The sequence below is a fragment of the Lonchura striata genome, chromosome 30 (genome assembly GCF_046129695.1).
Source record: "Lonchura striata isolate bLonStr1 chromosome 30, bLonStr1.mat, whole genome shotgun sequence".
Classification (NCBI taxonomy): Eukaryota; Metazoa; Chordata; class Aves; order Passeriformes; family Estrildidae; genus Lonchura; species Lonchura striata.
In genome coordinates this window covers 499,292-525,650 of record NC_134632.1, presented here as the reverse complement: position 1 = coordinate 525,650, position 26,359 = coordinate 499,292, and the positions used below count along the sequence as shown (strand labels likewise).

Genomic DNA, 26,359 nt, shown 5'->3' with positions numbered 1-26,359 from the left:
TGGGGTCTGACCTCAGGCTCCAGGGTGAACAGACCAAGTGCCCTCAGCCGCTCCTCGTGTGGCCCCTCCAGACCCCTCCCTATTTCTGTGTCCCTCTTTTGGACACTCCAATAACTTCAGATCCTTCTTATATTGTGGTGCCCAAAACTGTCCCCCAGACTTGAGGTGAGGCTGCACCCCTACAAATGGTGGGGGAGCCACTGATTGTTCCCATTTGATACTATCTGGGATTTCATCTGTAGCCTTGGACAATCAGCACCAGGTGGACACAGAGGCTGACAGCTGGGAAATGAGGTGCACAGAGAGCACTAAGCAGGCAAGTGCTGCCTCTTTCCTCTGTTCTTCCAGGCTGTATCTCCCATGCATGAGTCTGCTCTCACACTCTGGTCACACATCCCTCCTGGCTTAGAGCTCCCAGAGGAGCAGATGATGATGCAGTCTCACACACATACTGGTACCTGCCTCCAGCACAATTTCTGCTTGAGTTGTATCTAGAGAATGAAGTGCTGCTGACTCAAAAATCCCCCCTGGTAGAGCATCTGCCAGCTCTGAAGGTAGTGGTAAACTGCCCTCCTTGCCAAACACTGGATTCTCATCTCCACCTGCTGGGTCTTGCCAATCATTTGCTTCTTTAGCATGTCTGAGGTCAAACAAATCCTCCAAACTCTCACTCCATGTACAGCCTTCAAACAGAGTGACCCTGGTTCTTGGAGGAGGAAGCTTTTGAATTAATGATCAGCCTGCAGTCCAGGATAATATCTCAACCTTGATGTACAGGTTTCTTAAGTCATACTCTGTTCTACATTTAGCTGGGAATTTATCTCAGGTTGTTGACAATGACTCTGCACCTGACTGTATGGATTCAGGTTTTAAAATTCATCCCCAAGCAGGCTTGGAAGCAAGCTCGAGGGCAGGAGGGGAGCGGAGGCGGCTCAGGGCTGTCAGCTGGAGGCGATCTGCTGGAGATGTTGAGTTGCATGTGTGGGAAGAGCTCAAAAATAGTATGAATTTTAAAATCCTGGATTCTAAAGCAGGCTCCTGGTGCCTGGCTCACAGCTTGGCTCCCGCAGCCCTGGCAGAGCCAGTTCCAGGGGTTCACCCGGCAGGAGCAGCACCAGGGGAAGGAGCAGCTCACACCATGCCCAGAGCTCTGTGAGGGCTCTGCCTCCAGAGCCCTGCGGCAGCGAACCGAGAACCATGGAATCACAGGATCATTAAGGTCGAAAAAGCCCTCTAAGATCACATAGTCCAACCACTCCCCAGAATTGCCATATTCACCGTAAAACCATGTCCCCAGGGGCCACATCCACACATATTTTAAACACTTTCAGGCGTGGTGATTCCACCATTCCATGCCGACTGTCCTGGGCAGCCTGTGCCAGGGCCTGATCAGCCCTTCAGGGAAGAACTTTTCCCCAGTATCCAACCTGAACCTCCTCTGGCCCAGCCTGAGGCCGTTCCCTCTCCTCCTGTCTCTGTTCCCTGTTGCACAGCCCAACCCCCCGGCTGTCCCCTCCTGTCAGGAGCTGTGCAGAGCCACAGGGTCCCCCTGAGCCTCCTTTTCTCCAGGCTGAGCCCCTTCCCAGCTCCCTCAGGGATTCTCCAGCCCCTTCCCAGCTCCCTCAGGGATTCTCCGGCCCCGTCCCAGCTCCCTCAGGGATTCTCCAGCCCTGTCCAGGCTCCCTCAGGGATTCTCCAGCCCGGCCCCAGCTCCCTCAGGGATTCTCCAGCCCTGTCCCAGCTTCCTCAGGGATTCTCCAGCCCTGTCCAGGCTCCCTCAGGGATTCTCTAACCCGGCCCCAGCTCCCTCAGGGATTCTCCAGCCCGGTCCCAGCTCCCTCAGGGATTCTCCAGCCCCTTCCCAGCTCCCTCAGGAACTCTCCAGCCCTGTCCCAGCTCCCTCAGGGATTCTCCAGCCCCTTCCCAGCTCCCTCAGGGATTCTCCAGTCCTGTCCCAGCTCCCTCAGGAACTCTCCAGCCCTGTCCCAGCTCCCTCAGGGATTCTCCAGCCCAGTCCTGTCCCAGCTCCCTCAGGAACTCTCCAGCCCCTTCCCAGCTCCCTCAGGGATTCTCCGGCCCCTTCCCAGCTCCCTCAGGGATTCTCCAGCCCGGCCCCTCAGGCTCTCCGCGCTGCAGGTCCCGCGGGGGCCGCTGGGGGGTGCTGCGGGGCCCGCCCCGGGCTCGTTGCTCGGCAACCGCCCGGCACCCAGGGGCGGGGCGCTCCGCGCGCGGCGCGATGACGCAATCAGAGCGCGCGGCAAGGGGAGAGGGAAGGGCGGGGGGAGGCGAGGTGTGCGGGCCAGGACCTCTCCCCGCGGCGGTGAGTGCGGCCGGGCCGGGCGGGGCGGGGCCGGGCCGAGCCGAGCCGAGCTGGGCCGAGCCGGGCCGGGCCGGGCCGGGCGGGGCGGGTGTCGCCGGGGCGGCCGCGCCGCGGGGTCGCGGTGGGCGGGGGCGCCGGGCGGGGCGGGCGCTGAGGGCGGCGCGGCGCAGCGCCCCCTGGCGGCGGCGGGCGCCGTGCCATGTGGCCGTGCTGGCTGTGCCCGCAGGTGCCGCGCGCCATGGCCCCCCCCAAGGACATCATGACCAACTCCCACGCCAAGTCCATCCTCAACGCCATGAACGCCCTGCGTAAGAGCAACACGCTCTGCGACGTCACCCTCCGCGTGGAGCACAAGGACTTCCCGGCCCACCGCATCGTCCTGGCCGCCTGCAGCGACTACTTCTGCGCCATGTTCACCAGCGAGGTCGGTGCTGCCGCCGGCCCTGGGTGCTCCGTGGGTGGAGGAGGCAGGGCCGCCCAGTCCTTGGGCTGTTCTCTGTTGAGCTGCTCAGCAGCTGGGCCAGCATCCCCCCGTGGGGGCCCAGGATCCCCTTGTGGTGATCCTGGATGCTGGAGTCCACTGGATACTCCCGGTGGTTGCTCAGGATGCCCCCGTTGTAGTTCTTGATCCTTTCATGGTGGCTGTGGGTGCTTCAGGAATCCCTATGGTGGCCCTGGATTACTCCATGGTGGTCCTTGGTCACTGTGAATCTCTCCATGCTGGCCCTGTAGCCCTCTGGGTTCTGTCTTGGTGGTCCTGGAGCCTTTCGAGGTGATTCTGTGTCTTCTTATGGTGGCCCCAGAGCCGTTTATTGTGACCTGGTGGGGAGTTAAGAGGTTGTGGCAGGAACTCTGGCCTTGATTCACCGTCTGCAGCGACCACCCTGTGCCCAGCGAGCTGCCAGGCTGAGCTGCCAAGCCAGAGAGTTGTGATACATTTACTTATTTTTCTAGTGGTGCTTTGTGGTTTCCGTGGTTGCGGGCATCTTTCCTGGCCTGGCACAGAGCTGTGGGAGCCGTGCTGGGGATTCTGGGCAACCCTTTCAGTGCAAGGGAGGGTGTTTGATGCATGCTCTGGGCTGCCCTTGGCACTGGCGGAGAGCTGGGCTGTGCTGCTCTCCTGCCATGGGGGTGGCTCTGAGCCCCAGGTGCTGCACCCAGCACATCTCACCTGTGAGCACCCTGGCTCTCAGCCCTTCCTGTGAAACTTGCACTACCTGTGTGCAGTTTCCCTGAGTCACTGACAGGCACTGCTTCAGCTGCAGCTGGCACTCTGTTAAATGTCAGATGCTTTGCCTGGCTTTGTCTTTATAAGTTGTAGTCAATATTACCAGCTTTCTGTTATGGAAGATGCTTTCCTTATCCTACTACCTTCCCCGTGAGCAGGGAGAAACATTGTTAAGTAGCTCACAGGTCCTAAAGCCCTCCCTGCTAGCTGAAGAATCATTGCAGCAGAGAATTATTTTTCTCTTTGTTTCACCCAGGCACAAAGGCTGTGGCAGAGCTCTCTGTGTGCCCACTTATCTCAGTGCTGTCAGGACAGCAGGTGTTTGAAGTCCTGTCTAAAGAAACCAAAATGATGCATGTGTAGCCTGACCTCAGACCAATACCTTTTTTTGTCCATATCTTCATGAAATTTGTAAATTCATCAGGTTTGTGCTCTTTCTCTGCATAAAGGAAATGTAATTAGATGATGAAAACACACAAAGCACATTCAATCCCTAGTGGCTGAAGTTCTCTGTTCTCCAGTAGCTCTAGGTGCTCAGCAGTACAGCAGAGTATCTCTGCTTCTCTAGGTTTGCCTCCATGTTCCTGTCAGTGCTTTTGACTTCTGGACTTCGTGTGCAGAGATCCCATCACTCCGTGTGCTCCAGAAGGTTCTTTGTGGCTGCTAACAAAGGCTGGGGGTTGGTGTGCTTTGGGTCTGAGCTGAGATGTCTCTCCTTGCTTCGTTACACTCGTGTTAGCTGTAACATCATAGTGACCTTCATTCAGACTTGAGAATCTTCCTAGGAAATTAAATTCTTCCTGGGAAAGTAGCTGTGCTCAGTAGGCAAAATTGCTTGTTCTCTCGTGCTCCCACAATGCCTCTGCTTTAAGGGTTTCTTTTCTTTTGCTTGGTTTGTGTTTCTTCCAAACTTGTGTCTTTGTTATGGAAACCCTAAAGTGACCAACCTGCCAAGGGGTACACAACTAGGGGCCAGGAAGGGGCAGCTTGGTAAGCCTCAGAGTGGACATGTTTCCTGTGTGTGTCAGCAACAAGTGTGTCGGGGCCTGTGATGGGACTGCTTGGACACTCTCCAGGCACTTGTGGGTGCAGGGTTTGGCCAGACTGGACTCCAGGGAGCTCAGAGTCTGTGTGGTGTCATGGATTGACAGGCCCTGCCAGGGCTTTCTCAGCTCTCCATTGCTTGCCTCCTGCAGGTCTGGGGACTGCTTGGCTGCTCTGATGTGCCAGGCTGGGCTGCATGAGGCTTTGTTCAGAATTGATTTTGGGTTTATGTCATGGCATCCCTGGCATTTTATCCTGGGGTTATGCCACAGTATTCCTGGTGTCACATCTGTGCATAGCCAGTACAGCACTGAGACTGTCAGCAGATACTGTTGTCATAAAGAACTGCCTTTGCCTCTCTGTGTCTCAAGTTTCCTTCCTTCTCTCACTTCTGACTTTTAACATTTTAAAATAAGTTCTCAGTCTAGCTTAGTATTAATTTCTTCCCATTTTATGTTCCTTCCTGTTTTACAGCATGAGAAGAAGCCACTGACCACCTGATGAACCCCAGGTTTCTTAGAGCACTTTCCTTTGCCCCTGTGCTAAGCAGTGTGGGAAAAGTGAAACACCATCAGTTTTACCTGCAGGCTTGTTCCTTGTAGTGAAAATTGCAGAGCAGTTTTATCACCCCTGGATCTTGGCTGTGCACTGGTATTTGTCTTTATTTGTCCAAGTTAACATAACTTGGGATCTTTTAAGAGCTGATTACTGGCTCTACCTCAGAAGGAAACTGTTCTGTCTTCTCTTGGAGGCTGTGTTCTAGAAATTGAAGGGCTCTTTCCCTGTAGAACAGAAAAGTATTATTTTGAAAGCAAACAGCTGGTGTTTCCAGGTTCTTACATGGTCAACTTCTCTGCACTGTGATTGCTCTCCAGGGTACAGTGAGCCACACATTAGCACTGCCATGCCAGCATTTCCCCTGTGAGAGGAAATTGGGGTTTATTCTAGAGTACTTTTGTGTATCTGCATTAGTAAAGGCAAAAACAAGAAGTAGCCTTGGGTAAGAAAGGAGTTGCAAAATTTTATACCCGTTCTCCTGCATGATTGTCATGGTTTAGCCCCAGGCAGCAGCCAAGCCCCACAGAGCCCCATGCTTGCTCCCACACCAGCAAGATCAGGGAGGGAGTCAGAAGGGTAAAAGCTGGAAAATTTGTGGATTGAGATAAAGACAGTTGAATATGGAAAGCAAAAGCCACGTGTGCAAACAAAGCAAACCCAGGAATTCACTCCCTGTTTCCCAGGGCAGGCAGGTGTTCAGCCATCCCACAGAGAGCAGGGTTCCAGGCCACATAACAGTGACTCCTTCCCCTCCCTCCTTCTGGCCCCCACTTCATGTACTGAGCATGAAGTCGTGTGGTGTGGAACGTGCCTCTGGTCACTTTGGGTCATCTGTCCCAACTGTGTCTCCTCCCAACCCCCTTGCCAGCCAGGCAGTATGAAAAGCAGAAAAGGCCTTGGCTCTGTGTGACCACTGCTCAGCAGTAACAAAAACATCTCCATTATTGTCCCTGCATTCAGCACAAATCCAAAATACAGCCCCATGCCAGCCACTGGGAAGGACATAAACTCTACCCCAGCCAAACCCAGCACAATGATTTATGGATGGAATGGAACAAGCAACATAGTGTTTCACAAAAGAGCTGTAACCTGTAGCCCCTGCCTTAAGGCTTTCTGCAGCTGGGCATCTTGAAGTAAAACTCCTGAGGCCTCTAAGTGACTCTCCTTAGTTGTTTTCCCGGATGCTGCAGTTGATTTTGGGATCTGTACTACTGCACACTTCTGTATGGGCTACTTTACTCCCTTCAGGGAGACTGAGCAGAGCTCTGATATTAAAAAATTAAGTGAGAAACCAACCTGAAATTCTGACAAGCAGAGATGTGTCTGATGCCACTGAACAACCTCAAAAGTAAACAGTGAACACCTTGAAGAGGAAAGCTACCTGGCCTGGGTGTCGGGTAGCATTGAGTGACCATCATTTTGCATTCTGAGTCCAAAGATGTGGCTGCATGGAGGGACTGTGTGTCCGAGCAGCCCAGCACTGGGCACTGCAGGCAGTTCTGTAATGCTGCACACACAGGCTGGAGATCAGCTCACAGTCCTCATGAGTCTGAAAGGCTGAGAGAATGGGGATTGTTGAGTCTGGTGGAGGCTCTGGGGTAGCCTTCCAGTACCTGAAGGGAACCAACAAGAAAATGGAGAGAGACTTTTTTCACTGGGGTTGCAGGAGAAAGGGAAATGGCTTCAAACTGACAGAGAGGATCCACAGAAGGTCCCTTCCAACCAAGACCAATCCATTACTCTGTGCTCAGAATCAAGTTGTCTTCACACTGAGATCCTTCTTCAAGGTATGATGTTAGGATCCCAATTCTACATCACACATATTAGGTGAAGTTATGTGAAATACTTCCTTCCTTCTAGGCATTCTTAGCATATGAGTAAACTGAGCAAAATAACCAAGTAGTGGGGTGTAGCAGAAATACAAGGGAAGCAGGAGGTAATCATCTGTATGGTATTAGTGTTGTCCTTGTGGTTTGTGTTGTGGTCACCAATATAAGGAGAGTATGTGCATGGCTGATTGGTTGTGGGTCAGGAGCTTCCTTATCAGCACCACACTGATGTGTGAAGAACTGATTCTAACAGCTATCAGGAGGTCAATAGAAGTTTGTAACCTCTTTGATCCTAAATATGGTCTATGTCTTCATTTGCTTATTAGAATCATCTGAATATTTCTGATCTTCGGTGGCATTTGTGTCCTTTGTGGTACAAACAGCCTAGTCTTGTTTTGGGAATGTTTTGTCTGGTGCAAGGCAGGAACTGGTTTTAGCTTCTGAATGCAATGCCTGGCCTGTCACACAGCAGGTCAGACAAGGTAATTTGCTGTTCCTTCCCAAATTTGGAAGCCATAAAGGTTGTTCACTGAGTCAAGAGATTTGAAAGGCCTCTTCCCTCAAATTCCTTCAAGGGTCACCATTACCTCCTGTACTTTCCCCCAAGTCTATCTCTGTACGACAGACAGGGCTCAGTCCCAGCAGACATCTCTGCTGTGTCATGGAGTGCCTCTGCAGGAGTAGCTTCCACTGCTCTTATTTTCTGTATTCTGTATCACCTCATTTTTCCCCAGCTGTGGCAGGTTTGCAGCTCAGTGATGGTGCTTTGGTCATGCTTTCTGCTTCCTGAGCCTCTGCCCAACTGGCTGTACCAACTTCAGGCTCATTATTGACAAGAGAAGCCACAGGCTGTCATGTGCATTGTGCTTGCACTGGTGCTGACTGCTCCAGAAGTCAGGGGCTGGTTTTGCAGCATGCCACAGGAAGATCTTTCTCTCTTGAGGTGCAGCCATGCTGCTGAGCTGGCAGCAATGTGCAGGGTGTGATCAGTGAGCCCACCAGCCAGTCCATTGGTCAAGAATCATCGGGTGCTCTGCCAGCAGCTCTGCACTGGAGGCACTGGACCATGAAACTGATACTTTGTGAAATAGAATCTGTTTTTTGCAAATTGATGGATTCACAGAATTTGCTGTTCCCGAAGATTGACCGTTGAGAGGATAATGTTCCTTGAAAATTAATTTTATTCCAAAATTAATCATAGAGGGGATTAAATAGTCTGGGGACAAAGTCTGGATTGTGTAAGTGCCATTGCTGCACAAACTGTCATTTTACTTCATTTCATTTTAGGAATGAAGTTCACCATAAGCTTGAAGAATGAATCAGGAAGCTGACGAGTCGAAAAAGCTTTTTCTTTGGCTTGGTTTTAGAGAAGAGTGGTGAAGATGTCCAGGTGTTGGAAGGAAAATTACTTGTCAGTAGAATTGACTTGTTCAGGTTTGGGGCTGAACATGCCCGGGGGAAGTTACCAGAGCTCAGGCAGAAGGATGTCCTACTGATAGGGGGCACAGAGAAGCCAAATTTCTGGGCCACAGAGACACTTGGCAAAACTCCCAAAATAAGGAAGAAATTGATAAAGCCAGCTCAGCGGCGGTGCTGAATTCAACTCCAGCAGTGGCAAGTTCAGACCACTGACTCCAGAAGTCCCCTGACCCAGAGGAAGAGAAAGGCTGAGCATGGGACTAATTAGCATAAGTAGCAAGGAAGTCATTAACCAATAGAAGATAGAAGGCTAATCAATGAGAGAACTAGATAGCTTGTAGCCAATGAACATTAATGCCTTTGTTTGCTAAAATGTATAAATAGTAAACTGTTTTGTCAGTCTGGCTAGCTTTGGGGATTGGCCCCCAGCCCCCTTTTCTGTGCTGAACTGAAATGAATCAAATACCCAGACTCTGGGTGTGGATTGGCCTCTTTCACATCTGGTGAAAGAACCTGCTTTGGGCCAGCACCTAGGTGGGAACTCCATGTTAACTGCAGGAGGAATTCCCTTGGAGTAAGCTTGGAGTACTGCATGGAGGAGACAGTTTAGTTGTCTTACATAGGTGACACATGTAATCTCTGCTAACTCAGATCTCAGCTCACAGGTTTTACTGTGCAGTGTGACTGTCCTTTTGATCCATAAAGAACTTTGTCTCTTACTCATTTCTGGAAGTGAATTCTATAGGGGAATTCCCTCCTTCCCTATATCTTTTCAGTGAGCACCAGAATAGAAAAGGCAAATCTCTGTTGAAAGCTCTGACAGATCTTATTTTCAAACCTGCTGAGGGTTGTAGGCTTTCTGATCACGTTAATGAAAAATAAAGCTGTGTCTCCCTTTTAATTTACAGCTCTCAGAGAAAGATAAACCCTGTGTGGATATCCAGGGCCTGACAGCCTCCACCATGGAAATCCTGCTGGACTTTGTATATACAGAAACTGTGCATGTGACAGTAGAAAATGTCCAAGAATTGCTTCCAGCAGCGTGTCTGCTTCAGCTGAAAGGTAATTCAAAGATTAGCACAAATTGCGTCATTGCTGCTGTTTAGAGATTTTGTTTGTTTGACCCTCTGTGCATGGAAGAGAGACTGGGGGAGGAATGATATTTTAAGTAGTTATGTCAAACTTCTCTTGTGTGCTGTCGTCTCACTGGTAGAGGAACAGATTTGGGTGCAGAACAAAATGGTAAAACAGGTCCCACTCTTTGGGCTACTGTACTTCTGCAGGAGTATTCCCAAGAGGAATTGTGAGCTGTATAGCACATGAATGTTACAGCTCAGTTAGATTATTGTAATAAGCAATCCTAGATGTCATTTGACCTGCCACCACAGTGTGTCTGGGTCAGTAACAGACTGGTTGTTGTCATTGCACATGCACCTATGGAGCTATCCCAGACATCCTAAATCCCAGGCAACTTGCCTAAAGATTATCACAGACCCAGAAATACAGTGCCATATCCACTAGCAGACACAGTAGTGGTTTATAACCCATGAAGCTGAGTACAACTCACATTGGAGTTTTCCTAGTATCAGATTGACATAATTTTTTCATTGGGGTAGAACAGCCAGAGCTCAAACCAGCCCAAATACATGGTCTGGCTGCTCCAAGTGTCTTCACGGTCTCCAAAGCAATACATGCATGTGTATGTTTCTGTAGTACTTTTACTTGTTATTGGATTGGATTTTCATTATTGCTTAGAACTTTCTTTTTTGAAGCCCTTGCCAAAGCAGGTGATTGATAGTAAGTGTGCAGTGCTCATTCACCCCTCCAATTTTCCATAGGTGTGAAACAAGCTTGCTGTGAGTTTCTAGAAAGCCAGCTGGATCCATCAAATTGTTTGGGCATTCGGGATTTTGCTGAGACACACAATTGTGTGGATCTAATGCAAGCTGCAGAGGTCTTCAGCCAGAAACATTTTCCAGAGGTGGTTCAGCATGAAGAGTTTATCCTCTTAAATCAAGAAGAGGTTGAAAAGCTCATCAAGTGTGATGAAATTCAGGTAAAACCTGAAAAGTACCATTACTGTGCAACATATTGAAATAAAACATTTAAACCAGTCAGTAATTAGTTCATACTTCTGGGATGGACTCCTCACACAGTTCCTGAATTTGAAATTTAATTTTCAAGCAGCATCTATTTTTATTTTTGCTAGTTTGTAATTTTACCAATACCATGTAGCTTCTCTGTAAGAATTTGTTGTCACACAAGTGTTTCTTGCAAGTCAATCACCGCGAGTTAGTTCCCTTTGCAGAATTATTGTCCCTTCATTCCCTCCTTTCACTGGAGTAGATAATTTGTCTCAATGCCTACATTTCAGAAATAGCCCCAAACCTTAACTTCTGTTTGCCTGCTGATAGCAGCACAAGGAATCCTGGGATGGTGCAGGGTGGTCTAAATCTGCAGGGAGTTACAGGGAGATTTAGTTCCCTGAAGGTGAGCTTCTGGAGGGTGTGCTATGTGACTGGAACATGTCAAATACATTTTCCCAACTTTTCTATTAATAAGTTGAATATTGCCTGTAAATGAGGAGAGAGCTTGATTATTTATTGAAGTGGATTTTGTCAAGAGCTGATGTTCGCTGCAGTTGAAAGGATTGAAGCAACACTGCTCAGAGTTCAGGGGAACAGGAATTCTTGGAAGCAAACCAGTGTATGGGATATCTTTAATGGGATTCCTGAAAAGCCAGTACAGGGGTAGCTGGGGAGAATTGTTGATGTATTTCTTGAAAGTAGTCTTCAGACATGCCAACATCCCCTTGTTAATGAGGCTGCTTGAGAAAAAGCAAGTGAGAGATGAAGGACCCAGCTCCAGCTGGGATCCGCAGTGGAGCAGGCTGAGTGTGCTTGGTGTTTGACAAGCTGCTGTTTTATGCTGTGGGGGGCTGAGCTCCTGTAGGTTGTGATGCTGCTGAGAGCAGCTTCTGGGCTGGGAACAGAAAATAATGAGGAACTTCAGAATGACCCAGGCAAGCTTCTTGGGTTCAGGAAAAGTGACATTCCTTGTGGATTGGAAGGGCTGGTTCAGACCATGCAGTAGGCAGTGTGTTGGACATGCACTGTTGTGCCTTAAGAATATGTGACAAGTAGGGCAAGGGAGGGAATTCTGCCCCTCTTCTCTGTCCTTGTGAGACCTCACCTGGAGTGCTGTGTCCAGGTCTGGGGTTCTCAGCACAAGAACCACGTGGACTGTTAGGGAGGGTCCAGAGGAAGCCTGGAGCCCCTCTGCTCTGGAGCCAGGCGAGACAGCTCCAGGGAAACCTTATAAAGGGGCTTATAAAAAAGAGGAAGAGTGAACTTTTTACATGGGCAGAGAGTGATAGGACAAGGGGTAACAGTTTTAAAGAGAAGATATTTAGATTTGATGTTGGGGAGAAATTTTTCCCTGTGAGGGAGGTGAAGCCCTGGCACAGGGTGGCCAGAGAAGCTGAGGCTGCCCTGTGCCTGGAAGTGTCCAAGGCCAGGCTGGACCAGGAGCAACCTGGTTTGGTAGAAGGTGTCCCTGTCCATGGTAAGGGGTGGAATGCAATGGGCTTTAAAGTCCATTCAGCCCAGACTAGTCTGGGATAAGGAGCAGATCTCTCTCCTGCTGTGCCAGCACAGAGGTGCTGTGTGGAATCAAGAGCGTGGCGAGGGAACACCCTCAGAAGATCTCTGGGCTGTTCAAGAAGTGCAGTGACAGGTCCACACTGTGATCCCGCATTTAGTGTTACTCATCATTTATCAGAAAACATAAATGATTCAATGAACAGTAAAACTGTTAAATATATCTGAGGACATTCCGTTCAGGAGGGAATAAATCAGCACAGGATTACTGCATTTAAAGAGGAGGTGGGGAAATTGGAAACAATACAGTAGTCTGCTCTCCTTTTGTGAGCTCTAATTGTCCTCCCCCTGTAATTCCAAGAGAAAGAGGCCATTCCAAATTGCACTGTAACAAATATAAAACAATGGTGTAGAAGAATGCCTTACATAATTAACCTCTGTGGCTCCCTGCTTCAAAACATTCTGCCTGACAGCTTCAAACTGGATTTCAAAGGGGACCAGTCATAGGCTGGTGGGAAGACTTAGTCCTTTCATCACGGACTCTTCTTTTATCTTCATATTTAGTCTCAGTTAACAGACTGTGTGATAATAAATTCATGTCTGATTTCCTTTTACGTTGGATATGTGCAAAAAGAAAACAAAGTCTCAGTAATATATAATTTATATATATGTATATGCAATAAGTAATATAAGTAATATATAATTCTTATATATATATATATATATGAGATTTTTACAATTCTTTTGCTTTTGGTAATCACAGGTGTCCAGAGCACCTGTGGTTCTCTAACAGGATCAAATCTGGATTTGTCAGTGTAATCTCCAGAAGTGGTGTAAGCACCAGCATGTGCTGGTCCTAAATGGAGACAGAAATAAAGTAGTGGTAAAATAAAACAAATACTAGAAATAAACAGTAGCATTCATGCCCTGGGATTCTCCACTCTGAAATCCTTTGTAGTTTTTAAAAGGTGACTTGAAACCTTAAATCTACTTGCTCTGGCTGGAGTGTCTGAGGGACAGTGCATAGGCACAGGGCTGCCAGGGCCTAAGGCAGACACTTTGCTGTCCAAAGGAAACATGATTTTGATCATCTCTTTGATAACACTTTGAATTTTGTTGGATCACAACTCCTGCTCCAGAAAACTGGGGGAGCTGTCCTGTGAGTTCCCACAGTGGATGTGAGTGGATGGAGCTCTCAGCTCCAGGCTCTGCTCTGCACCATAGCGCTCACTGCTCTGGGACTTGGACTGCCCATAGTTATCTCAGCTGCAGGAGAAAAAGCAAATGCAGGTTTAAGGAAAAGAAAGTGAGGGAATTCATTATGCTTATGGGGATTTCCAAGGGACTTATAGCTGAAGTCCCTTGCTCGCTGTGAAGCAGTGCAGGAGCTGGACGTTGTGTGCTCCATGGCAGTAGCTCCAGCGTTGTGCTGCCACCTGATCAGGCTGTGCTCCTGTCTGCAGGTGGACTCGGAGGAGCCGGTGTTCGAGGCGGTCATCAACTGGGTGAAGCACTCGAAGAAGGAGCGCGAGGCGTCGCTGCCGGAGCTGCTGCAGTACGTGCGGATGCCGCTGCTCACCCCGCGCTACATCACCGACGTCATCGACACCGAGGTACAGCGGCCACTGCCTGCTCCTGCCTGGGCTCTGCTGGCCCTCAGAACGTCTGCAAAGCTCTTTCTCTGCTGCCACTCTTTGGTGACACTGTGCAGCTGTCCCTGCTCAGCCGCAGCGCTGTCACACTGAGCTGTGTTTGCTGTGCCAGCAGTCACAGCATCCCGCTCTGCAGCCGCAGGGTGCCCTCTCCAGAGCCATTAGCCAGCTGTCTCTGCAGATATCCATAGCACCTTTCTCTTGTCATCTCTTACAGTCTCCAAGTGCTTTCTGCCTTCATTCCTAAGTTCTGTCTGGTCCCCTTCCCCAGGCTGAAGATTGCTGGCATTGATCTCAAGGAGGTCATGGTTCCTTAGAGGGTGTCTGAGGTGCAGAGGGCCAGCAAGTACCTCTTAGTGAGAAAAACAGCAGCTGTGTGGGTCCAGGACCAGCACACACCCAAGAACCATGGCTAACGCAGCTGCTTTGTGTTCTGGGATGCTGCAGAGGCAGCCCAAAATGGGAACGATGCAAAGCGACAATTAAGCTTTTTAAGTGCAAGTTTAATTCCAGAGAGAAAGTGATGCTGACTCCAGGCAAGATTTCAAAGGAAGGCCCAGAGAAGGTCAAACCAGCCTTCATGTTAGATGGTGATAGGATGTACTCAGGGGTTACTAGCCCTTGTCACCTGACAGGTGCCGAATGGTGAATGACAGATGTTTCTCTATGTCAGGAAAAAGCTGATTTAGCAAGTCTTGAAGATGTGATAGATCATGGATGTTATTAAATCAGGACAGCCTAATGGGCTGTTGTGGTAGGTTGTGCCAGAGCTAAAGGGTGCTCAGTCAGATTGTCATGGTCCACTTCAAACTGAAATTTAAGCTAATGGAAAAGGGACTGGTGCCAAAACAAATAGATCTTTTCCAAATCCAGCCCAAGACAGAGTGTGTACAGCCCTCAGCTCTCAGAGTGAACGTGGAGGGTGACCTGTCCAGTCTGGCAGTGCCACACACTGGTAGTACGTCCTCCAGCTTGGGCCAGTATGGAGAGTGGAGCGTTGGCCCCATGTGGCTGCCTCACACAGACACCAGGAACTTGCAGAGGTAAATCTGAACATACTGAAGCAGCATGTACACCCAACACCCATGGGAAAATGAGTGCTGAGCTGAAAGGAGGTTGGTCCAGGCCCTCAGCTAAGGAAGGGAATTGGACAGGATTGTGCAAGGAGATGAGGCTGTCCTTGGATGTCCCTCACTCTTCAACAAGACCTCAGTGTTCCTGTTGCCTCTTCACAACTCCATGTCCCATGTGCAAAGTGATCAGGGCAATAAATCAGCTAAATAGTTTCATTGTGCTGTGCTGTCCCTCTCTCCTCCAATAGCAGGTGCAGGACAAGTTATGTGGGGCAGATCAAGTGTGGTTTCACTGCCAGTTCCCCTTCCTAGTCATGCTTCTGGTGGCTTAAATGGAGCAGAAGTGGCTTTTCCTTAGTGTTCTAATGCAGCCCTTTTATTTAAGAACCCTTCAGTGCCAGACTGTGAGGATGGAGCCGTATCTTCTCAGCTGCAGTCTGGTCTTAGGTTGCCTTTGCATTTCTCTGCATGCAGTATCTGCACCAGGACCAGGATACAAGTCATTTTCATGCTGTCTGAGCTGATGAGAGTTGGCTTTAGGACAGTTCCTCTGAGGTTTCTTAAAATACACTGCATATACCAGTGACTCATGTTTCTCCCCAGCCTTTTATACGCTGCAGCCTGCAGTGCAGAGACCTCGTGGACGAAGCCAAGAAATTCCACCTTCGGCCTGAGCTCCGGAGCCAGATGCAAGGACCCAGGACACGAGCACGTCTGGGTGAGCAGCAGAGGAAAGGACCCTGAGAGGGGCCAGGGCACTGGCAGGTGTTGTGTCAGACACCTTGACTAATGCCTTGTAACTGTGTTGATGTTCTTCACAGCAGTAACTTGTCCCATAGTCCCCAGCAGGACAGGGAGCAGACTGCAGCAAAGGACAGAGGTGCCTCTTTTACAGGGGCACCTGTAAAAGAGGTTTACAGATTGCTTAGTGCCTGTGTGGGGACTAGGTGATTGCCTTTAATCCCAAGTCCTTCCTGTGGCCTTAAAAAGTTTCCTGAGTTGCTGGTGCCTGCAGATATGTTTGTCCCAGCATGCAATTGTCCAAGAACTGTGGGAAGAGTTTCTTCCTGTCTGAAGAGGCAGGTATCGGAGTCCAGAATAGAGCTGTGAGGTGAGCAACAGCTGCATTACAGTGACAGCAAGTTTCCACAGAGAATTGAACAGGGGAAGGTGCAAGGAGGGAGATGGAGATGTCCCTCTTCCCCTTTAGAAGTGTTTATTTTTTCTTCATAGCCTTGTTAAGGCAAATAAATGGTGTTATCTTCCTTTATTTTAGTAACTTCTACCAAGCACAGTCACTGAGTTGTTTGGAAAATGCTTGTCTTAGGGCTATGAGCACCCAAGAGCAAAATAAAAGTAGGAATGACCTACAGAAGAAGGACAAGAATTTTACTGGCTTCTTCTGTGCCGTGCCTGTGTCCTGGTGCACTCCCAGGGCACTGTCATCAGTGCCAGCATGCATTGCTCTCCCTGCAAGGAATCCTCCGTGTCTGTTCTCCAGTGCTGCTGAAGGTGTGGTGGAGAGAGATTCCAAAATCCCTTTGTGGCCTCTTTTAGGAGACAGAAAGCAGATTAACCACAAAAGCAGGAGGGCAGATTAGGTTTGTCAGAGACACACTGATCAGACTTTTCTGGCCTGAAGGGAATGCTGTTCTTCTGTTCCTGAATGATCCAGGCCTCAGCACATTTTGTGGGAATTTCAATGCCAGTTTCAAAGACCTGCACTTCAGCTCTGCCTGTTGCTGGCATCAGCTTTCCAGTGTCTGAAGGGATCTACAAGGAAGCCAGGAAGAGACTCTTGATCAGAAGCTGCAGCAATCAGACAATGGGGAATGGTTTCACACTGAAAAGGGAAATCTAGGGAAGAAGTTCTCCCCTGTGAGGCTGCTGAGGCCCTGGCACCAGGTTGCCAGAGCAGCTGTGGCTGCCCCATCCCTAGCAGTGTCCAAGACCAGGCTGGACAGGGCTTGGAGCAACCTGGGATAGTGCAAACTGTCCCTGAACATGAATGACATGACCTTTAAAATTTTCCAACACAAAACCATTTTGTGATTCTATGATTTTAGAAAAGCACATTTCATTTTATTCTTAGTTGAAATACTTCACCTGATAAAAAAGACTTTACAAAACTGTTTTATTATCTAATTGTACAGGTTAAAACTGCACATTATTGTTGAGGTTCATCCTTTGGATTCAGCCCTAGCTGTTTTAATTTATTCCATATTATCTGATATCAGTAATGTGTCACTTACAAACTGTGATCAAGGAACTGAAGTGCTCGCACTTTTAGCTTTCTTACTGGAAGGGAGGCTTTCCAAGATGTTGGAGTTCTTGGGAATCCTTCCCAGTTATTTTTTATATTCTTCATCTGATGTGGCAGCATTTCTGCTTTGTGACAAAGTCTTGTTAAATGTTTGTTGCTTGGTGCTCAGTCCTTGTGCAATGAAAGGCTGGACAGTCCTAAATTCTAGTGATAAACTCCCTGTTCCAGAAAGGGCCTGAGGAGTCAAGGGGATGCTGAGCTGTTCTAAACCTGAGACAGAAGCCTGTCTCAGGCAGTGATTAGAGGGGAAGTTACAACTTTCCAGGTCACAGTTGTTATTAACAGTCATGAAGGAAATAAGAAAAATTCAGAGAATTCATCTCAGAGAAAACAGAGGGAAGGCAATTTTGAAATAAAATACACAAGATTTAAGAGACAAGTCCTGGGAAAATATTTAATTAGTTTTTCAAGCTTCAGGCAGCCTGACTTGTTTCTCAGTTACGTGGTGAACAAAGTCCCCTAAATCAGGCCTGGATGTCACTTGAGACCCAGGAGGAGACTTTGTGTTGTGAGGAGGCTGCAGGGAAGTAGCCACTCTCCTACAGATTCTGTGGGGTGGTGAGAGGTTTGGGAAAAACAATGGAAAGGGTACAAAAGGAGATATAAAAGAGTGAACTTCAGCACCTGTCTGAGGGAGCTTGTCTTTTCAAAGTGCCTCTGATGTTAGGAGAAACAGCCCTTCAGCAGCCAGCTCCTAACACCTCAGTCAGTTGTCTGCCACATGCACTGAAGAGTTTCTCCCTTCTCTTTCTTGCCGAGCACAGAGGGAGTGAGTGCCTGAGCCAGGTTAGGTCCCTTCTCCAGGGCTGAGACAAAAACAGGGATTTAGAGGCAGCTTTGTGCCAGGGAAGGCTCAGAGTTTCTTCAGGTTGTTCCCCTGAAGTGACCCTTTAGTTGTGAAAAGATTGACTTGGCTTTGCTGTCCCTCTGTGCCTCAGGAGCTAACGAAGTGCTGCTCGTGATCGGCGGCTTTGGCAGCCAGCAGTCCCCCATTGATGTGGTGGAGAAATACGACCCCAAGACTCAGGAGTGGAGTTTCCTGCCGGTAAGGGACTGTTCCGACCACCACTGGGCTGACCAGGCTGTGAGCAAGCTCTGATCCTGCAGCACCAGCTGGATAACAATCTCCTTGGGCTGTCCTGTGCAATCTGTGGAGGATTTCTGACAAATTTAGAGATTTACATGATGAATGCTGAAACCACTTCAGCTTGCAGAGTGACTGAGGGAGAGGGGGTTGTTGTCATAGACCTGATCAGCTGAGCCTGCAGAGACCCACATGTTGGTTGTGGGAGTGAGAATGATCGTGTTTCTTAGTGAAGGAGTGTGAAGCTTTAAGGTTAGTGATGATAATTGGAATGTCAATAGGAACAATGTAATCAGTGCAGTCTTCAGGCTGCTGCGTGATCCCACTGCTTGCAGCATTTTAGAGCATAATGGGAAGAGAGAATTCCTGCACTGAGGAGTATTTCTACCCAAATTAAAATCACCTTTATCTGTGTGAAATGGTGGAGAACTGCCTTTTCTTCAGTATCACCTGTTAGGACAGACTCAGTATCACCTGGTGTTCCAAAATTCTGATCTTTTTTGGAGGCTGAAAGCTTCATCAAATATTCAGAGTCCCTACTTTTTCCCATTGCCAGTGGGAGGCTAACAAAATTGTCCCAAATGCATCAGAAGTTATGCAGCAGCACAGGATAAATGACATTTAGTGTGAAATGTTTGAGTGCAGAGAGACACAGTCCTGGGAAGAGAGCATGGCAGGGGGAGGCAGGCACAGTCACTCAGGCTGTGTCCTTTAAATCCGTAGTGCTGCCTGCCCTGGGGCAGTGAGCCATTTCCCAGAGGAGCAGCAGAAGAGCAGTGGTTGGTCTCCGTGCCCGGTGTTGTGTCTGTCCGTGACCTTGGTGTTGCTTTGCTGTCCCAGAGCATCACCCGCAAGCGGCGATACGTGGCCACGGTGTCCCTGCACGACCGCATCTACGTCATCGGGGGCTACGACGGGCGCTCCCGCCTCAGCTCCGTGGAGTGCCTGGATTACACCTCGGATGAGGATGGCATCTGGTACTCCGTGGCTCCCATGAACGTGCGCCGAGGGCTGGCGGGAGCCACAACCCTTGGAGGTACGTCCTGGTCACTGCCAGGCAGAGCAGCCTGTTCAGCTCTGGCCTGAGATGCCCTGAGCTGCTGTGTGAAGAGTAGGCTGGCTCTGGGGGAGGAGGGAAGCCTGAGATTCTGCCTTCTCATCGCTGGGATGCAGAAATGGAAAACTTGCCCACATATCCTGAGAGGAGTTCTGCCTCCGCTGCATTCCTGCAGCATGTGTCTGTGAACTGGGGAAAAGGGGCTCTGTGAGAGATTATGGAGTGGGAAGCTCTGAGGGTGGTGACAGTGTTGGACAACGCTGAGCACAGGACACCAAGTACAGCTGTGACCATCCAGCACTGGAGTGACTGGAACATCTGCAGGTAAGGAGTGAGGACTGGGCAGGTACTGACATGAGGCTCGCCATGGGCAGGGTTTGGGTTTGGGCATGGCAGTGTTTCAGTGGTTGTGCAGCGTGAAAAAAAATAGCTGGATTGTGTGTGTTCTCTTTCATCCATCATCAAGAAGCAGATTTAAGGTCCAGATGGAACTTGTGTTTGTTTGTTGGGCCTGAGCCAGGCTGAGGAGCCTGGGTTCATCTTGGCTCCCGGTGTGCCATGGTCTGTTTTCTGTGGTTTGCAGTCCATGTTGTAGCTTTGCTCCGTGTGTGAAGGCCCTGGTGCTCCATGCTCCTGGCTGACTGGCTGGTCCCACCTCTGTCCCTGCAGACATGATCTACGTTTCGGGTGGGTTCGATGGGAGCCGCCGTCACACCAGCATGGAGCGCTACGACCCCAACATCGACCAGTGGAGCATGCTGGGGGACATGCAGACAGCACGGGAGGGAGCGGGGCTCGTGGTGGCCAATGGAGTCATCTACTGCCTGGGTAGGTACCCTCAGCACCTCTGGGAGCTGTGCAGAGCCTGCCTTTTTACCCAAGTGACCGTTCAAGTGCTGTCTGAGCAGCCCCAACCTGTCACGTCCCTGTTGGAAGAGGTTTAACCTCACAGCATTCACAGCTGTGTCACTGTTCCCTCACTGTTCCCCTCACAATGCCTTGGATAGCAGCTGCCACATCACTGCAGGGAATGCTGTGCACTGCAAATTAAATACAGTTTACACAAACTGCATTTGAGGAATGGCAGCAGTGGAGGATAAGCAATGCCAGCTGAGGCTTTGTGTGGCCTGGCAGTGCCTAAATGTGCAGAGATGAAGCAGGTAGCTGTGGGGACAAAGGGTGTACCTGCAGTGGTGGCTGTAGTGCTCCAGAAATATATCCTGAACTGTCTGTTCTCCAGCTTCTTCCTGTAGCACTCATTTCCATTTCGGAGCATTACATCAGCTGTGAATATAGTGAGATTGCCAGAGGACAAAGCACTCTGAAGCTTCTGCTGTGGGTCACCTTCTAGGCCCCAGAGAAGGCAGGCCCAGCATTGCACCCACATCTGTTGCAGTTGCGTTCCTGGGGAGTCACAGACCTTAGGCACTGGTTTCATAGAACCACTAAATGGTCTGGATTGGAAGAGACTTCATCTCATTCCACCCCCTGCCATGGGCAGGGACACCTCCCATTAGATCAGGTTGTTCCAAGCCCTGCCCAACCTTGCCTTGAATGAACCAACCACATTCATTCCCCTTCCTCATGCTGTTCTGCAGGGTGGATGGCAGCACACTGCTCCTTTGCTGGACCTGCACAGAGATTTTAGTATCTGCTTGTGAAACAGCTCTTGAGAAATCCCAGCCCACATCATTCAGCCTTGTGCAACTGCAGCACAGACCTGGGAGCTGCACATCTGCAGGGCTGCACCAGCAGTGGCCTCAGTGTGCTCAGAGGCTGCTGTCCCATGTGGCCCAGTGCAGTGTGGGGGCAGAGCTGGCTCTGGGCTGGCTGCAGGATCCTCTGTCCCACCAGGATGGGCTGTGCTGATGGCAGTGCCACGCTGTGCCAGAAATGGTACTGCTCTCTGCACAGAAAACGTTCTCCCCAGGTGAGCCCCATGGTTTGCTGCTGTGTTTTGTTTCAGGAGGCTACGATGGGCTGAACATCCTGAATTCTGTCGAGAGGTATGACCCCCACACTGGACACTGGACAAATGTCACTCCAATGGCCACTAAGCGCTCAGGTAAGAGCCCACAGTGTCTTTATTGAGTCAGAAATGACAAGATATATGAGAGATACACACCATGTGTTTTCAGAAGGCTAATAACAATTTTATTAGGAACTCATTCCTTTTTATACTCTAGTTCACTACAAGTGGACCTCATTGGTCTTTTAATCAAACACCATCACCATTGGCTAATTATGAAGACACCCATCTGTAAACAACCTTATGAGAAAATAACTTAATACAGACACCACCTGTGGATTGTTTAGTATTTGACTATCATTCTTTCTCTCCAGCTCCCTCAGACCAGTTCATGGGAAAGCTTATCTAGCTTTCTCTCTCTCTGACCAGACTGTCACATCCACACCCACAGTGCCTTGAGGTCAGTGTGTTTCCTGCTGCAGTGAGGGAGCAGTCACTGCTGGTGTGTTCTGCTGCCCTGGAGGATGCTCTGGCCCCAGTGGGTGGGTTGGCTTTGAGAAAGGATGATTTTACTGGCTTGAATTCCTAAGAGAAATATTAATTTTCACATGCCTCCATCCCAAGCCAAGGTGTGCATAGAGGAATGCAGTGGCAAGGTTACAGGTTACAGGGAGGCAGATGAAATGCTGTGTGACTTCCACAGCTAGGAGCAATGCCTGCCATGGAGAAGAGCTCCCAAGGCACAAACTGACCACAGTAGTGGGTCAGTGCTTGTCAGCTGCACGGGACATGGTGAAGGCACGTGTGCCCTGCCAGGCTCCTTCACCTGAGCCCTGCTCCAGGGCAGCACTGCCACAGCACTGTCACCCCGCTGCACAAATGGTGCAGTCACACAATAATTATCCCCCAACAACTCTTCACTTGCCTCTCTGCCTGGTGTTCTATCCAAGCTTTAAGTTGGCACTTGTATCTAGGATAAAAATACAGTTTAAATCCTACTTTTGGAGTATCTTTCTGTTTAAACTCTCCATTTCTCAGAGGGGTTGTCATGGGGTTCCTGTAGCTCCTGTGTGCCCAGGTGTGTTGATCTCCTGCTCTTGCTGTGTGCCTCAGGCTCCTGCCCTGCCCTCCAGGCCATGCTGATGGGCTGCCCTGGCCCTGCCTGTGTGCACAGGAAGGTTGCTGTGTGCCTCCACACCTGTGTGGCTCCCAGTGCTTACAGTTATGTGCTTAGAGCCTCTTCCAAATCCCTTTTGAAGATGCTTTTTCTCTGTTCTTTCAATAACTGGCCTTCACAGCCAGCCTGGGCAGCACTACTCCATGTGATCCCTGTGTGGTGGTCCTGGTTAGGGACAAGTACTGGCTGCTCAATAAAACTGGGCTCTGTTCCAAAAACATTTCCATTTTCTTGTGCCTGCAGTGGCATTCACCAAACCCCCAACCTTTAAATATTTATTCCTGTGACTGGGATATTCCTGTTAAGTGTTGGTTTATCTGCCAAGAATGGATTTGATTTAGGAGTTAGGTACTTTCCACATCCAGGAAGGCTATACATATAAAACACAGGATAAAATCTGCAGGTTTTTCTAGGTCAGAGGCACTGTGTGAGGTCAATCCATGAATCTCTGGGAAGCTTGCTGATCAGATGGGGCCTGCTTTGAGAACCAGAGAAGGCTGAAGGCTGACTTTAAGACCAGAAGCAGAGTTCAGGTTTTCTACAACAGGCATTTCTCAGGTCTGTGCTCCCCACAGGAGCTGGAGGCTTTAGTAGCTGTGCCTTGGCTGCAGCATGAGCTCCTTGGTGCCACAAGCCAGCAGGAACCTGGTGAGGCTCTTGACCCAGCGCTGGTTTCTTCCTTGCCACTGTGATCTGGAGTACCAAGATCTGAAACGTGGGTGTGCCCAGAGGCCTTTTTTTGCTCAAGTTTTTGTGCTGCCACTCTGGTAATAACACCCCTAATTACTCACATCCTAGGTGAGCTCACACCCCTAGGTGTGAGTGTTGGTGACCTTGGACCCTGCAGGATTTCTTTTGCCCCCAAAAAACCCTCTTAAGATTTATCCACGTGCAGGTGTTTGAATTCCAAGACCAGGACTGAGAGTAATCTTGGCTTTATTCACAGAGATCATTTCCTCCTTGTTTCTTTTCACCTCTTAGGGCAGATTCTGGAGGGAGGCTACCTTTCAGAGACTTTGGCCATAGTGCATTGCTGGACCAAATTTCCCTGATTAGGCCTTGGTTTGGTCTCTTCAGCCAAGGCTCCTGGAGAGCCCACTGGGCCAGCTTGGCAATTCCCAGCTGTTCTGGGGCTCTCAGCAAGGACAGATAGGGAAAGCCAGGATGTGTTTATTGGAACAGAAAGTCTCTTATACCCTGTTTGTAAAGAAACAGATCCATGCCAGGGTAGCCGGCTCATTTCCTTCAGGATATTCATTGGTGCAGGAGTTCCATGTGGGTGGTGATGACTGTGCAGGAGCCCCTGAGGCCACCAAGTGCATGGTAATGTCACAGTGTCCTCCTGTGCTGCACTTGAGGGGGTGCCAAGGAGGAGCTGAGGCTGGTGGGGGTTATTTGTTGCTGGTTTCGTAAATTCTCAGTTGGAGCAGCATATTATTGTCTGCTTTCACTGTGAAAACACCTGTTCAGGCAGCTGCTCCAGCCACCTCTGCCTCTGCAACAGTGTAGAAACCAGTTTTCATTTTGTCTTCCAGAGGAGTAATGTCAGGGAAATCCCTCCTCAGCTTTGCATGGAGCAGTGTGCAGCTACTCTCCAGGCCACAGCCAGGAGCTGGGTGACAGCAGGGAGTCAGAAACACCAGAGGAACCTGTCTCTGGCTGACAGTCCCAGCCAGCTGCCTGCCAGCAGAGCGGGCCTGGTGCTGCTCTGCTCACACACCTGTGGTCAGGTGTCAGCCCAGGTAAAGCTCTTGTGCTGCTGTGCTGCCTAGGCTCCCCATGCCACAGAGTCAGCAGTGTTTAGGTGGAGCAAGATGTTTTCCTGTTTCATTTTGGAGACAACAGAAGACATGGTTATCAGCTCTTTTGGGGAAGGTACAAGCATAAAAAATCTCCTGTGGAGAGGGAGGAATTGAGCTGTTCACCTGTTCAGCGAGCCTGGTGCTGCCGGTGTCACTCGCGGGTGTGACTGTGCCACCTTCCCTCCGCAGGGGCTGGCGTGGCTCTGCTCAATGACCACATCTACGTGGTGGGTGGCTTCGATGGCACGGCCCACCTCTCCTCGGTGGAAGCCTACAACATCCGCACCGACTCCTGGACCACGGTGACCAGCATGACCACGCCCCGCTGCTACGTGGGGGCCACCGTGCTGCGGGGCCGGCTCTACGCCATCGCCGGGTAAGCCCAGGGGCCCTGCAGCTCTGGGTGCTCAGCAAGTGACCCTGTGAGGGGACACAGCTGCTGCCCCTTCCACGGGGCCTCTCCTCTGTGAGAGGAGACACCCACAGGGTCACCGTGCCCAACCAAAACAGGCAGCAAAAGGTCTGGGGCCCAGGCAGGCGGGAGAGCAGCAGCAAACAGCAAGGCAGCCTGATGCAGGGGTAATTTAGGCTATTCCAGCCTCCCGGGAGGAGCTGTGACTGCCTCAGCCTCTTCTCCAGCACCATCTTTCATTTGTAACTTTCTGTCCTGGCAGGTACGATGGCAACTCGCTGCTGAGCAGCATCGAGTGCTACGACCCCATCATTGACAGCTGGGAAGTGGTCACCTCCCTGGGGATGCAGCGCTGCGACGCAGGGGTCTGCGTCCTTCGGGAGAAGTGATCAGGAGGGAACTCACAAAGAAAAACACTCTAAAAAGTCTCGGCTGGAGGAAGAGTCCCAAATGATTTGCAGTGACTGTTCTTGAGAGCTGTGGATGCTGTGGGAATGGGCACCAGAACAGCAGCTTTCTGTGCTGCTTGTGGCACATGCGTGATCTCAGCAGTCATTTGAAATCAGGGGCTCTCTGGGAAGCTGGAGGAAGGGGATGGATGGGTCAGGAGAGGCTGCACTCTCTGCTGTTCCTGTGGCTCAGTCTGTGGGCAGAGCAGAGTTGCCCCAGCCTGGTCTCAGCCAGCCTGGTGACCCCTCCAAGGACATGTACATACCCCTGCGTCACCTCTTCAGCCACCGCAGGACCCCGCGGGTCCTCGGGTCGCTCTCAGCCGTGTGGACGTGTGAGGGTGAGTCCAGCTGCTCTTCTGTTCCAGCTTCCAATCATCGTGTACTGACTGTTCAGCGTGCCCCCCGAGCACGCGTGGCCGCAGAGCCAGGCTGGCTGGTGTGTGCGAGGGGGCCTGCACTGGCACTGCGGCTGCAGGGTCCTCGCAGGGCTGCACACAAGGGAGTCAAGGTTCAAGCTGTCAGCTGCTGTGATCAGAGCCTGAGGCCACAGGGCCACAGGCAGGGGAAGGAGCTCGTTGCCTGCCACAGAAGCGTCTGCAGTGTTTGTGCTCTTGATCAGGTGCTCAGCAAGGTTCATCACATCGTGTTTCCTCAAAAAGCTTGACAGCTCCAGCTGCAAATGACGTGTGGCACTGGGAGCTTGGCCGTGCCTGTGCCCCACCCTGTGAGGAGGTCACCTGAGCTGAGGCCAGGAGAGCAGGGACACAGTGGCTGCTGCCCACCAAGGTCCTGCTGGGTGAGTCACTGGGGTTTGTCCCACATAAAATGCTGAGTCCAGCGCACCCAAGGCAGCCTTTCATTCAAGTTCATTGTGTTGGTTTTTTATCTAGGGTTTTTCTGCTTCCAGGGCTGTTCTGGAGTGACATCCAGGATTCTGTTTCGCCCGTTGTTCTCAGCTGTTTATTCCCCTGTCTCATAACTCCACATCCTATGACACTTGCTATCCCTGGCCTGCCCCGTGAGCCCAGGTGAGGCTCCATCAGTGGCTCACAGCAGCTCATGGAGCACTCCCTGCTCAGCATGTCCTGCCTCACTGCGTTCCTGGGAGCACGGGCTCCCCTCTGCCATCAGCTTGGCCCCACAGTGCCTGGGCTCCATGTAGTGCTGCTCGTTGAGCTTCCTGCTGACTCCTTGCTTGGGGACAGGGTGGGATCAGGGACGTGGTAGCATGACCTAATTATGCACTTTCAGCCAATGCTCTGACCTTCTGCGTTTGTTTCTATCACACAAGTGTTCTGTGGTTTTGTTTCCTATGTTTATTTTTTAATGAAAGTATAAAGAATAAAATATTTCCTGAGCCA

At 50.3% G+C, this 26,359-nt stretch overlaps 1 protein-coding gene across 1 annotated transcript; it reads left to right on the top strand.

The window, feature by feature from the left end:
- The first annotated feature begins 2,236 nt into the window (after positions 1-2,236).
- On the top strand, positions 2,237-26,359 carry KLHL12 (kelch like family member 12). Its single transcript, XM_021527661.3, has 12 exons — positions 2,237-2,320; positions 2,547-2,744; positions 9,307-9,460; positions 10,237-10,454; positions 13,461-13,610; positions 15,326-15,440; positions 17,984-18,090; positions 18,970-19,165; positions 19,856-20,014; positions 21,153-21,251; positions 24,324-24,510; positions 24,809-26,359. Exons 1-12 carry the CDS (start codon positions 2,237-2,239, stop codon positions 24,933-24,935), a joined length of 1,794 nt encoding a protein of 597 aa, XP_021383336.2. The 3' UTR covers positions 24,936-26,359.

What these genes read in the sequence shown, in the direction of transcription:
- KLHL12 (XM_021527661.3), top strand. Translation starts at nt 2,237, where the DNA reads ATGACGCAATCAGAGCGCGCGGCAAGGGGAGAGGGAAGGGCGGGGGGA. An exon ending in CAGGACACGAGCACGTCTGG is followed by an intron (nt 15,441 to 17,983) that starts GTGAGCAGCAGA and finishes TCTGTGCCTCAG; the next exon opens with GAGCTAACGAAGTGCTGCTC. An exon ending in AGGAGTGGAGTTTCCTGCCG is followed by an intron (nt 18,091 to 18,969) that starts GTAAGGGACTGT and finishes TTGCTGTCCCAG; the next exon opens with AGCATCACCCGCAAGCGGCG.